The sequence below is a fragment of the Rousettus aegyptiacus genome, unplaced genomic scaffold (assembly GCF_014176215.1).
Source record: "Rousettus aegyptiacus isolate mRouAeg1 unplaced genomic scaffold, mRouAeg1.p scaffold_m13_p_15, whole genome shotgun sequence".
Taxonomy (NCBI): Eukaryota; Metazoa; Chordata; class Mammalia; order Chiroptera; family Pteropodidae; genus Rousettus; species Rousettus aegyptiacus.
The window spans coordinates 25,794,121-25,808,059 of NW_023416290.1; the positions used below are offsets into that span (position 1 = coordinate 25,794,121).

General features: G+C 32.2%; 1 protein-coding gene across 1 annotated transcript in view; it reads left to right on the forward strand.

Moving 5' to 3' along the window:
* The window catches only part of SLC26A7 (solute carrier family 26 member 7), a 113,479-nt gene extending 111,447 nt beyond the window's left edge, over positions 1–2,032 (forward strand). The window contains exons 16-18 of the mRNA XM_016147812.2: positions 643–697; positions 795–898; positions 1,921–2,032. Coding sequence (XP_016003298.2) covers positions 643–697; positions 795–898; positions 1,921–1,944 — 183 coding nt within the window. The 3' untranslated portion in view covers positions 1,945–2,032. The remainder of the gene's footprint in view (positions 1–642; positions 698–794; positions 899–1,920) is intronic.
* The last annotated feature ends 11,907 nt before the right edge of the window (positions 2,033–13,939 follow it).

The window sequence follows — 13,939 nt, forward strand, 5'->3', positions numbered from 1 at the left end:
AAAACTTCTAGAATTACTTGCACTGTGTTTTCTGGGCTAAACTTTGGTCTGAGTGAATTTAACATCAAGGCCTTCAACAACTTGTTCTTTCTTAAGATTTTCTTAGACATATATGAGGAAAGACCCTACAGTATGGCAAGCAAATTATTTCGGGTGTCTTATCTTGAAGAACCTTGAAAAATGGAAGTTGGGCAGTCAAACTTGGTTTTGATTATAGTGAGGCTCTCTACTCATCATTCATGGATGGGATGTAGAGAGTCTACGAATATACACAAATTGTAAAATTGACAGTCAGCAGTTTTGATCACTTCCACAAATGGGTCCTTGACTTCCAAAAAAAGATGGTTGAAAACGATTTAATGTAATTCTTATAGGGAAGGAAAGGTGATGTTTTTAATTTTATTGAATGAAATGGAAAATGTAAGCTGCCAAACTTATTTGTGTAAAAGGTGAATGCCCTCCCTCTGCATTCATCTGTGTTAAAACGATCTCTTAGAAAGTCGAAGAATATGCCTGACTACACAGCAGTGCCTCCCTCTAGTGGTCTGATATCATAAACATTGGCTCTTTTTACAAGAAATTCTTCTGAAGCTCATCTTATATCCTGCATTAATTGTGGATATACTGTTTTAATTCTTCCAGGCTTACATAGACTGTATCAGCAGGAGTGTGGATGTATCATTGACCCATTGCACAGGTGAGGAAGAGCGTGTCTTTGGCTAAGATTAATCTTAGACAATTCAACATAATCTTTCTGCTGCTATGCATCTCATACCACATGTGCTTTTTCGTAGCTTCCTTGATAAAAGCGATGAAGTACTGTGGAAACCTAGACTCAGAGGAACCAATTTTTTTTGAATCGGTATCTGCTGCAATAGGTAACATCCATTCAAATAAGGTAAGATGAGTATGTTAGCATGCAAGAATTATAAGAAAAATTAAAATGTAAAATCGAAGGCTTTGCATATTAAAAATATTAGCCTATTACTCCAGTGGCATCTAAAAACTATTAAAATTTTCACCATTAGAGTCCTCTGCTACAAATAATGTTTCCATTTCTTTTTTGAATCAGTTATAAACATTGTTTAATAATTTGGATCTGCCAACAGTATCACAGTTTAGCGCATTCGATGATCACCTATTAAGTATAAACTGCTTGCTTATAAAATAAATGCTTCTTTCAGGATTCACTATCCTGGGAATTTGAATCTATTTCTGTCAAATACAAAAACTCTAAATATAGGCTTCTAGCTTTTTTTATGCTCTGATACCTTTGACTCTAAACTCATATTGCCATCTTTAGAAATATTATTTGCAAAGCTCACCACTCACATGATCCAAAGTGTCAGTTATCTTCCACATACTGGGCTTTGTGATTAGCTTTAGCCCTGTTCCTCGAACTTTGATTTCCTGTAATTTTTCTTTGATTTTAAGTCATTTTGCCTTTCCTCATCCCCAGAACAGCATTTGGTGCTTCCCAGAGTCATTCCTATTACATTCTATCAGAGCTGTATGTATTTATAAAATAATTACACTCCTATTACTATCATTATTACCATTATAACATAACATTTTTTGAATGCCCATAATGTTCCAGCAATACACTAAGAGCTTTACCCATATTAATTCACTAAATTTCCCACAACCTTAGGAGATAGATACTATTATTTAATCCATTTTTAGAAATGAGGAAATTGAGGCTCAGGGAAGTTGTACCATTTGTAAGTGGTAGAGCCAGTTTCAAAGTCAGTACTCTGATTTTGAACTTGGAGCTTTAAACTGCTGTATTCCGAGGTCTCTTAGAATATGTTTTCTTAGCCTGGCTGGAAGCTTGCTTCAGTTACTTCTTTTCTTTGACTGTGGTATTGACTTAAGAGTTGAGTCAATGGCATGTGTTTATTTTGTCCTCTTCTATTTCAGAATTTGAGCAAACTCAATGAATGACCAGACTGAAGTCTGAGACACTTTTGCCATGGTGCAGCTCTTGTCTTTGGCAACTGCCCTGAAGAGGACATACTCTAGCATTTTGAACAACCTTTTTTTTTTTTTTTTTGCTTAGATCTATTGATGACTTCTACTACAACAAATATGATGTGACTTAACCATAGAGCCTCTGGTCAAGATATGCTAACAATTTTTTTTTTCTAATTTTTGTTAGTAAGCAGATTCATAGTAGGTTATATAGCTATTTTACAAAAATTGATATGCATTAGTTTTAGCATACTGAAAACCTAAACATAAATTTATTTGCTTTTACCAGAGTATTTTGTGTTGTTTTATTTGTTTTGTTGTAAGTTAATTTGTAAGACTGAGAAACACTTTGTCATAAGGGATTTAGAACATTTGCAAGCCATTTGTAAAACTCCAGAATCATCTGTAACTAACACAAGGGCAAATGTGACATTTTCCCTTACCAAATAACAAAACCATTAAGTATCAATAAGTTAAATGTTTTTTTATATAATATGATATGAAATTCACATAAAAATAATTCAAACAAAAATAAATGACAAACTAAGAATCATTGCTCTCCATATATTTCCATGCATGGAAATTTTCGGAAATGTTTTCAAGATATCTGGTATCCCGATGAAACCAAGTTTTTGGCATTAGTCTGCTTTTCTGTGAATATTGGAAATGCTTAGAACCTTCAGAACTAGTAGCCCTAATCTCCACATCCCCACTCTATGGAAGTCTCTGTTTTCAGCTTAATTTTTTGGAGCTAGTGGATGCGGAAGTTACCCATTTTATATTTTTTCATAAACATGGTTTTTAGATGAGAAAATATCACCATTAGAATAGCTTTATACTATTCTGATATAGGATTAACTACAGTAGTTTGAGACTTTACTATTTCAGAGAGATAGTCAATACAATATAATATATTTATCTCCCTATGTTTATATATGCTTGTTTTTCTTTTTCTTTTGTTACAGGAGAGCTTGGATATGTGATTATCTATAAACCCACCAACAGGGTAATTGACAAACACCATAGGCAAGGCTGACCTGTATAGATTATTGTTTTCATGCTTGTACATATATTTTAAATCATATACAATTACACTGGTTAATATTTCTATCTAGCAACTTGATTTACCTATTAAGAAATTTATTCTCAAAGATAGGCATATCTACATAATTATCCTAAGTGTTAAGGCATTTTAACCATTCTAGAAATGACCAGTGTAACAAAAAGCCAAGTACTTTAAAGTGAGTTTGATAAATTGTTTGAAAACAAAATTAAAAGACTGGTAATTTAGGTATTTTTGTGGACATCTGTAAAAGTAAATTCTAGTACCTGCCAAGTGATGTAACAGTCCCTAGAAAACACTTGGTTAACATTCACAGGGCCCTTAATTTTAACATTAACTCCTAGGTATGACAATGGAATAAAATGATAGAGGAATAATAAACATTTCAAATTCTCATTAACTTATCCAGTCATTTTAATTTGGATTGACACGAACTACAAAAAAATAATCTTTGCCCCATAGGAAACCTCAATCCCTTTATCACTAATTTGAATTGAAATGAGTAAGGCCAACTTTCACTTGTATCAAATACTGTTCCAAGAAAAGGTGGAGGTAATACTTGAAAGTAAAATGTCCTTAGAGAAAAGAATTTCGCTCTGTCTTACTAAATTATTCCAACGGTGGATGGTGGTTACATTCACTATCTGTAATCTATTGGCTACTGGCACAAACATGAGTCAAAAAAAGTTAAGAAAATTAAATATATTTTGCTATGTATAAATTGATATTTTTCTATGCAAATTTGGCCTATAATTAAATTCACACACAGCGGTAATTTTTTAATTTGTTAGGGATTTGGACCATAGATTACATTAAAATCATTATAGTTAATCAATGGATAGATTGTTTTATTTTATTGTTAAAGCTAACACAGTATTGTTGGAACAGATATAATGATTACATTTCAATGTTTGTAGTAGAAGTTTAATGGGTGAAACTTAATAACCAATAACTTTAGTGTCAAACGTTAATGTTATTTTCAAAGTAAAGAAAGACCAAAGCATGTACCATATATAGTACTTTGTTTTAAGGCTTATCCTGTATACCAAGGTAACAATGACTGTTGACTTAGAGAAACTCCCTGGAATTGAGTTCTGAGAGCCCAACAGCTGAATATAACTTTTAAGATTCTTAAACACAAATGTTTATTTCAAAGGAAGTATTAACAACATAATAAGTTCCTGATGCTAGAATGTTTCCAGTCACACTAAGTTACTTTTATAAGATCACCTTATTTTTATATATGATAGAATACTTCCATAACACTTATGGTAAAATAAAATTGAAAAAAATAAAACTGACATATAATAATATTGAAGATCTAATAGACTGATATATATATAAGTTAAACATTAAATGTGTAACCAGGAAAAGACTTTTACTATTACATTTATATAAATTAAATGCTTTTTAAATTTTACCATTTGTCTTTTATTTTAAAGGTTATTTGCCCTTGATTATATAATCCAAGTGTCATGATGTCAAGCTTGAAGTACTTTCAGTAATTTATTTGACAGATCTTTATTCTATAAATGCTTAATATAATGAGGAAAGAGATCTTTTTTTTTAATGAAAACATTAATGTGTTAATACCTTGTATGGAAAATGTTTAACATTTAATTATTACTAAAATATATTAATATGTTTAACATACATATGCCTTAGAAATGCACATTTTGTATCTCTGGGACAATGATCTAATTCACTTTAGAATATGATTTTTGGCAATGAGTTTGTTGCTAGTTTTCAAGTAAGGAGTGAAGCGTACTTTCACAATCCAGAGATTTTTAGTAAAAGCTATGTAGTCTAATATGCTACACTTACTATTTTCTATTTTTCAATGCATTTAATTATCTTTTTTATAATTCTTTGTACTAACTTAGCATGTAACACCTAATTCACATGGAAATAAATTGAAATTTGACAACTAATGTGCTTAAGTGAATTTGTTTGCATTATTTCAAAGTATTTACTCTCTTGTAAAGCAAATAATATATGTAGATTTCTTAGACTGACCACAGAATATTATGTGCTGAAAATTTCCAGAAGTATCCATTCTTGGTTTTTTGTTCCTACATAATTTCATCCTAAGATTGTGAGATACCACTCATTAACTTATGAAGGTGTGAGAAGGATACTTTTGGCTGCAAGACAACATTTACATAATTATTTTTCACCAGGTTTACACCCTTTTTGTTCTAATTTTAATTAATGTGCACATTTTAATTTTTGTTTGGGTGTTTCATTTATATACTATTGTCTTTCCTGATTTTCTAGGCCTCATTCATTATTATTCAGCATTTTCAAGGTTACTGCTCAAGGGACAAGAAGATAAGGCACTCCTCTAGGTGTTGAAGATAGGGTAGTGAATAAAACAGAAAACAAAACAAAACAAAACAAAAAACAAAAAACAATCCCTGACCTTATGAAGCTTACATTCTAACAAAAGAAAAAAAAAATAAATGGAATCTATCTATCTATTTATTTATTTATTTATTTATTTATTTATTTAGATTAAATTTATTGGGGTGACATTGGTTAATAAAATTAAAGTGTGCAATTCGATTATAGGTCTTATGTGCATTGCATTTCATGTTAACTACCCAAGGTCAAATTTCTTTTATTACCACATATTTGATCCCTTTTACCCTTATCTACCTCTCTCTTCCCCTTCTTCTAATGGTAACCACTAATCTGTTGTGTGTGTCTATAAATATTTGTTTGTTTTTTGTTCATTTGTTGCTTCAGTTTTATATCCTGCATATGAGTGAAATCGTATTATTCTAAACTTTTTTTGTCTCACTTATTTTGCTTAGCATGATAATCTCAAGATCTATCCATATGGTCTCAAATGGCAGTATTTCATCTCTTCTTATGCTGAGTAATATTCTCTTGTATATATCTATCACAGCTTCTTTATATCATCATCTATCATAGGACACTTCAGTTGCTTCCATGTTCTGGCCACCGTGAATAATGCTACTATGAATATTGGTGAGCAAATATGTTTTCTAATGCGGGTTTTCAAACCCTTGGGGTAAATACCCAATAGAGGAATTGCTGAATCATATGGTAGATCAATTCTTAGTTTTTTGAGGCACCTCCATACTATTTTCCCATAGGGGCTGTACCAATTTGCAGTCCCTCCAGCAGTGTATGAGGGTTCCTTTTTCTCCACATCCTCTTCAACATTTGTTATTACTTGTCCTGTCGATTATAGCTATTCTAATAGGTATGAGATGGTATCTCATTGTGGTTTTGATTTGTAGTTCTCTAATAGCTAGTGATGTTAAACATCTTTTCATATACTTGTTGGCCATTTCTATGTCTTCTTGGGAGAAGTATCTGTTCAGGTACTTGCCCATTTTTTGAATGGGTTATTTGTTTTTTGTTGTTATTGAGGTGTATGAGTTCTTTGTATATTTTGGATGTTAGACCGTTATCGGAGGTGCTGTTTGCAAATATCTTTTCCCATTTGGATGGCTGTCTCTTTATCTTGTTGACAGTTTCTTTCGCTAGACAGAATATTTTTTAGTTTGATATAGTCTCATTCATTTATTTTAGTTTTTACTTTTCTTGCCTTTGAGGTCATATTCATAAAGTCCTCTTTTAGTTCAAGGTCCCTGAGTTTAGTTCCTAAGTTTTCATCTATGCAACTTATTGTTTCAGGTCTTATATTCAGGTCCTTAATCCATTTTGAGTTAATTTTGGTGTGTGGTGATAAACAAAAATCTAATTTCATTCTTTTTCAGGTGGCTTTCCAGTTTTTTCAGCACCGCTTATTAAAGAGGCTTACTTTTCGCCACCGTATGTTTTTGGCTCCTTTATTGAAAATTATTTGCCCATATAAATATGGGTTTACTTATGGACTCTTGATTCTATTCCACTGGTTTGTGTGTCTGTTTTGCTGCCAGTACCGTGCTGTTTTGATTATTGTCACTTTGTAATATAATTTGAAGTCAGGCAGAGTGATGCTTTCAGCATTGTTCTTTTTTCTTTGCATAGATTTGGTGATTCGGAGTCTTTTGTGTTTCAATATACATCTGATGTTTTTTTGTCCTATTTCTTAAAAAAAAAACTGATATTATTTTGATGGAGATTGCATTAAATCTGTTTAATGCTTTAGGTAATATGGTCATTTTTAACTATGTTGAGTTTTCCAGTCCAAGAACACAGAATATCTTTCCATTTCTTTGTGTCTTCTTCAATTTCTTTTAATAGGGTCCTATAATTTTCCTTATATAGGTCCTTCATGTATTTTGTTAAATTTATTTCCAGATACTTTATTTTTTTTGTTGCAATTGCAAATGAAATTAATTTTTTCAACTTCTTTTTCTGATACTTCATTATTAAAGTATAGGAACCCTATGGATTTTTGACTATTGATTTTGTACCCAGAGAGTTTACTATCTTTATTATTTCTAATAGTGTTGTGAATTCTTTAGGGGTTTCTATATTGAGAATCAAGTCATCTACAAATAATGTCAGTTTGACTTCTTTGTTTCCTATTTAGATGCATTTTATATCCTTCTCTTGCCTAATTGAGCTCTCTAGGACTTCTAATGTTATATTTAATAACTGTGGTGATAGTGGACAGCCTTGTCTTGTTTCTGATCTTTGAGGAAAAGTTTTTAGTTTTTCACCATTAAGTATAATGTTGGCCGAAAGTTTGTTATATATAGCTTTTATTATGTTAAGTTACTTTCCTTCCATACTGATTTTGTTAAGTGTTTTGATCATAAATAGATGCTGTATCTTGTCAGAGGTTTTTTGTTTGTTTGTTTGTTTGCATCTACTTATATGATCATACTATTTTTATTTGTTAATTAATTTATATGGTATATCACATTAATTGATTTGCATATGTTGAATCATCCCTGTGCCTCTGCCCACCTGATCATGATGTAAAATCTTTTTAATATGTTGCTGTATTCGGTTTGCTACTATCTTATTTATGGTTTTTGCATCTGTGTTCATGAGAGATATTGGTCTGTAGTTATCTTTTTGTGTGTGTTAACTTTACCAGATTTGGTATTGGCCTCATAAAATGAGTTAGGAAGTATTGTTTCCTCTTTGAATTTTTGAAGAGTTTGAGGAGAATAGGTGTTAAATCTTCTTTGCATGTTTGGTAGAATTCACTGGTGAAGCCATCACGTCCTGGAATTTTACTCTTTGGTAGGTTTTTGATGATTATTTCAATTTCCATACTGCTGATTGGTCTATTTAGATTTTCCAGTTTTTCTTGATTCAGTCTAGGAAGGTTGCATCTTTCTAAGTACTTGTCTATTTCTTCTAGGTTACTAAATTTGGTTTTATATACTTTCTCTTAGCATTCTTGTGTGATCCTTTTTATATTTGTGGTGTTTGTCATAACTCCTCTTCTTTAATCTCTGATTTTACTTGTGTCCTTTCTCTTTTTACTTTAGAGAGTCTAGGCAGAGGCTTGGCAATTTTATTAAACTTCTCAAAGAAACAGCTCTTTGCTGCATTTCTTTTTTCTTTTTTCTTTTTTGTTTTCAATTTCATTTAATTCTGTTCTAATTTTAATTATTTCTTTCCTTCTGCTGATTTTAGGTTTCATTTGCTCTTCCTTTTCTAGTTTTATAAGATAAAGTGTTAGGTTGTTTATTTGTGCTCATTCTTGTTTTTTGAGATAGGCCTGTAATGATATGAACTTTCTTCTTAATACTGCTTTTACTGTGTCCCAAACATTTTGATATGTTTACTATCATTTTTATTTGTTTCTATATATCTCTTGATCTGTTTTTTCCCCTTATCTGACCCAATCATGCTTCAGTAGCATGTTGTTTAATCTCCATGTGTTTGTGGTTCTTCCTGCTTTCTTTTTACAGTTGATCTTCAGCTTCAAAGCATTATGATCAGAGAATATGGTTGGTTTGATTTCAACCTTCTTATATTTTTTTGAGGCTACCTCTGTGTCCCAGTATGTGGTCAATCATTGAGAATGTATGTGGTCAATCATTGAGAATGTTTCGCTAGAGAAAAATATATAAGCAGCTGTTTGGGGATGAAAGGCTGTGTAAATGTTAATTATGTCCATTTGGCCGAATGTGTCATTTAAGAACGTTACTTCCTTATTGATTTTGTGTTTAGATGATCTGTCCATATTCGAAAGTGGGGTATTTAGGTCCCCTACTATGATAGTGTTTGGGTCTGTTTCTCCCTTTGCTTCTGTTAATAATTGCTTTATATATATTTTTGGGTTCCTTGATTTGGAGCATAGATATTAATAAGTGTTATGTCTTCCTGGTATGACTCCCTTTATCATTATGAAGTACCCTTCATTATCTTTCTTTAAGTTTTTTTTTTAAGTTATTTCACCTGATAGTAGTACCGCTACTCCCGCTTTTCTCTGAATGCCATTTGCTTAAAATATCATTTTTCACCCTTTCACTTTGAGTTTATATTTGTCTTTGGAACTGAACTGTGTCTCCTGGAAGTAGCATGTGATTAGGTTTTGTTTTTTGGTCTAATCTGCAACCCTATACCTTTTTATTGTTGAGTTCATCCCATTGACATCTTGGTTAATTACTGAAATATGAGGTTTTTCTATAACCATTTTATCTCTTGCTTTTTGGTAAGTTGGTGTTTCCATTGCTTCCTTGTCCTTGTGTTTCTTTTCTTTTTTTTTTATTTTGATTGGGTTTTGTGGGTTTTCCTCTAAACCTTCTTGTTTTATATTATATACTTCAGTTCTGATTCTTTGGAGTATAGTTGCCATTACAAAAATGTAGAAGATAGTGTGTGTGTGTGTGTGTGTGTGTGTGTGTATGTGTATCCATTTTCTTCTTTATGTACCTTTGTGAATTTGGATACTCCTCTTTTCCATCATTGTTGTCTCAGTTTGTCTCTATGTATGCTGAACATTCATTACTATCTTGCTATATAGCAAATCTCTTCTTGTTTAAGCTTATAATGCCCTGTTTTTAATAAGGTTGGCACTCCTCTGCTTCTGTCTTCCTGCTAATCACCTTACTCATAGTTAATACCATTTTGTAATATTGTTTTAGGTGAGCTGACCCCTTTCAGTGGAGAATCCTCTCAATTTTTATATATCTGGATAGGTCTTTATCTCTCCAATCTAAAGGAAAGCTTTGCTGGATACATTATTCTTAGTTGGTAGTTCCTTTTATTTAATAATTTGAATGTTTGATTTCATTCCTTTTGGCTTGTAAGGTTTGTGCTTGGAAGTCTGATGATAATCTAATGGTTTTTCTTTATAGGTTACCATTTTCTTTTCCCTGGATACCCTGAGAATTTTTTCTTTGTCATTGATTTTTGGTAATTTTAATACAATGTGTCTTGGTGAAAGCCTTTTTGGGTTGCGATAATTGGATGTTCTGTTTACTTCTTGAATTCCAATCTCTAGTTCATTTTTGTGGTAGCTCTTATGTATACAATTCCTTGCTTAGACCTGCTTGTATGTAAGTTGGATTTTTTTTTTGTTGAGTTTTAGATGTTTGGCTTATTTTTATTTTAAGGGGAGAGATCTGTGGCCATCTCTCACTCTGCCTTGTTTCTGATCTGAATAAATTTTAAATATATTTATTATAAGTTAAACAATTATATATGCAAAGCATATGAAGAAATTAAAAAAAAAAGATAGGAACTATGGCACAAAGTGTATGGTGTCCTTAGATGGGGCAATTACTAATGGGAATGTCTTAATCAGCTCACGCTACTATAACAAAATATCACATACTGGAAGGCTTAACTAATAGACATTCATTTCTCGAAGTTCTTTATGCTGAGAAGTCAAAGATAAGGTGCTAGCCCAAGATTCAGTTTATGGTGAGAACTCTCCTCCTGGCTTGCAGACAGCCACCTTCTTGTGTGTCTTCATATGGTGGAGAGGAAGAGTGTGCTGTTTGGTGTCTCTTCTATAAGGACACTAATTATATAGGCTGAGGACCTCATTCTTATGACCTTATTTAACCTTAATCACTTTCTTATATGCTCTGTCTCCAAGTATAGTCTCATTGGGGGTGAGGGGGTATTAACCCATAAATTTTGGGGGACATAATTCAGTTCATCGCAGGCAATTATAAATTTCCCATACATTTAAAAATGTTCCATTTTTATGTCTGAGAAATAGGCTTACTAGAATTTTGTTTATGTTTAATATAACATGATTTTTTTTTTTTTTTGCATCAAAAGCATGGTAAATAATATGAACTATCTGGTTAAAGCATTCTGAGGTTAGAGGCAGTAAGTCATCATAGAAATACTAGCCATACCTACCTACTCAGATGAGATTCTGGCTTTGAATCAGAGTGAAGTGGTCAGGAATGGGTTTGCAACATACCAATGGCTGTTGAGAAGCTGAGATATATTTGGGTCATGGTTTCTATTGATTGAACCGTCTGATTAAAGCCTAGAGAATTTAACTAGTGTATATATATGTATATATATACACACACGTATATATACATACACATTATATATACATTATATATATATATATATATATAATTTTAAATAACAGAGACATGCTTGTCACAAAGTCAGGTGCAAAACAGAGTCCCGATGTTAACTGCACTGAGAGATTTTGTTTTTTTTGTTTCTTTTTTTTCTTGTTTTTTAAGAAAGAATCCTAGCTTACTAAAAATTAGCTAAATACTCTGAAATGATCTCTTTCAGAGTATTTATTAAATACAAATCTGCGGTCATTTTTTATTGATTCAGCATCAAGAAGGTTATTTTGGTTAAACTATCTCTTTTCTAATAATAAAGACCTAAATGGACTATTCTCTCTAGTAAGTGTAGAAAGCAGTTTAATATCTTTTTTCCTATTTGGAGTCTCTCTTTTAATGGCTGTATTTAGAAATTAGCTAATTAATATGTCCGGTAAGACTCTATACTTAATGAGAACAATTGTCACATTAAAAAAACTTCAATAATAAGTAAAAATAAGACTAGAATTCTGTCTCTATTTTGTTTGCTTCTGGAGTTGTCTTTCCATTTCTCCACCCCCAACTTGGTTTGAAGCAATTTCTGCCCTTGTGAGGGGAGAAAAGTTAGGAAACAAACAAACAAAAAGTCTGAGTCTCTTAGACCATAATGTGTTTTCCAAATCAACTTCCATATTTAACACCACTGTTTCTATATTTCTTTGTACCTTGATTTATATCTTACAGGGTTCCCAAATAACCATGCTCAAAATTTTCATAAATTTGTAGTAAAGGACTTATATTTCAAATAAGCCTTCCCTTAGGCTAATGTCGCCTGAGAGAATGCAGAGAAAGGAGAGTAGTGAACACAATGCCTGGGCACTAGGTAATTTTGAGGGAGAAAGAAAGACTGAAGATAAAGGCAGGTTAACAGAGGGTATTGAATATATGAAGAAAAGGTGATTTAGCATGATTAAACTTATACTATGGTGGTATAATTTCAGGAATATCTAGATGTCTAAATATTTACTTCATCAGTCTTTCAAAGAGTCTGACGATCTCATCATCAATCACTCATTTAGGCTGGAGTAAATACTATATAAAAAAAATTTGTAAGCCATCGCTATGCATTGTGTTAGCCTTAGGAATTTCATCTGATTAGCTTATAAAACATTGTCATCAAGGACTCTAGAAAACAAAGCACAGAATAAATTTTATTGAGGAAGCCTAGTTAGAAATGTCTTTGGAGGTTAGAGTGCTACTGAGATTAGGGATGGGAGTCGTGTTGTGGTGTTGGGAGACAGGCTGGTATGGTAAGGGGTCCCAAGAGTTGATGTTGGAGAGGGAAGCTGAGAGATATGCTTCAGGCATTCTTGGATGACCAGGGTCCTCCTTGACCCCTATCCTGAAAGAACAGATGTGGTAGGACTGGGATTCATGAATCCAAACACAAGTCTTCCTACATAGCAACTTTGCCTGGGGCTTGGACCCATGACTTTTGCTTTGTCTCTTAAATTAAAATATGAGAATAGTAGTGTGACTGCCATATAATTTTTGTCTTGTGTAAAACTTATTTTTCACTTTCTTCTTTCCACACTTGCCAGTGAAAATATTGAAGTAGTGAGGGTCTTGCTTAACATAATAGACATTTAATAAATTAAAACTAATAAAATTGTGATGCAGGCTTTTTCATAAATCTTAGTTTAAATGTGATCCTTATAACATCTGTACCAGAATCACTATGGGTAAATACCTCACGCAAGACCTAGTGGATCAGAATTTCTTTGGGGCGATCTTGGGAATAACAATTTTAAAACAACCATCCACTTTAGTTTTATACCCTAAAGATTGAAATCAGTCACAATGGTTTTTTTGTTGTTTTTTTTCTTTCTTTCTTTCTTTGTGTGTGTGTATGTGTGGGAGGCAGGATCTGGTATGTGAAAGAAGCCCCTGTGCTCTTATTCTTAGGCATATTTGTGTTCATTGCTGGCTTTTTTTAAAAACTTGAACATCAGCCACAATATATTATGGATATATAATGGATCTATGATGATATTCTTAAGTAACCAGAATTAAGTGTATGTTTATTCATGAGGCAGAGGACCATGCCAAATACCATAGTTTTTGATTAATATGAGTTTGCCAAAATCAGAAATTATCTAAAATATATTATCCTTATTCATATATTCCTGGGTGAATTTTCTAATACGGTAAGTTTGTACTGAATATTTTTCATCATGAAAAATTTTAGTTGTCTCCTTATTTCACAAATTTATACTGTTTCTGACAGAGACTAATGCAGTCATGTACAAAAATGGTCCCATCGTTCATGTTGCTCCTCATACATATCCATTACAAACACATCACAAAAGAGAGATATTTTCCTCCCAGCCTAAAGCTTATGGATAATTATTTTCTTTCAATACCTTCATTGAAATTTCCTGTAATGCAACCAGAGTAAATTGTAGTTAAACCTTTTATTCCGCAAATATAG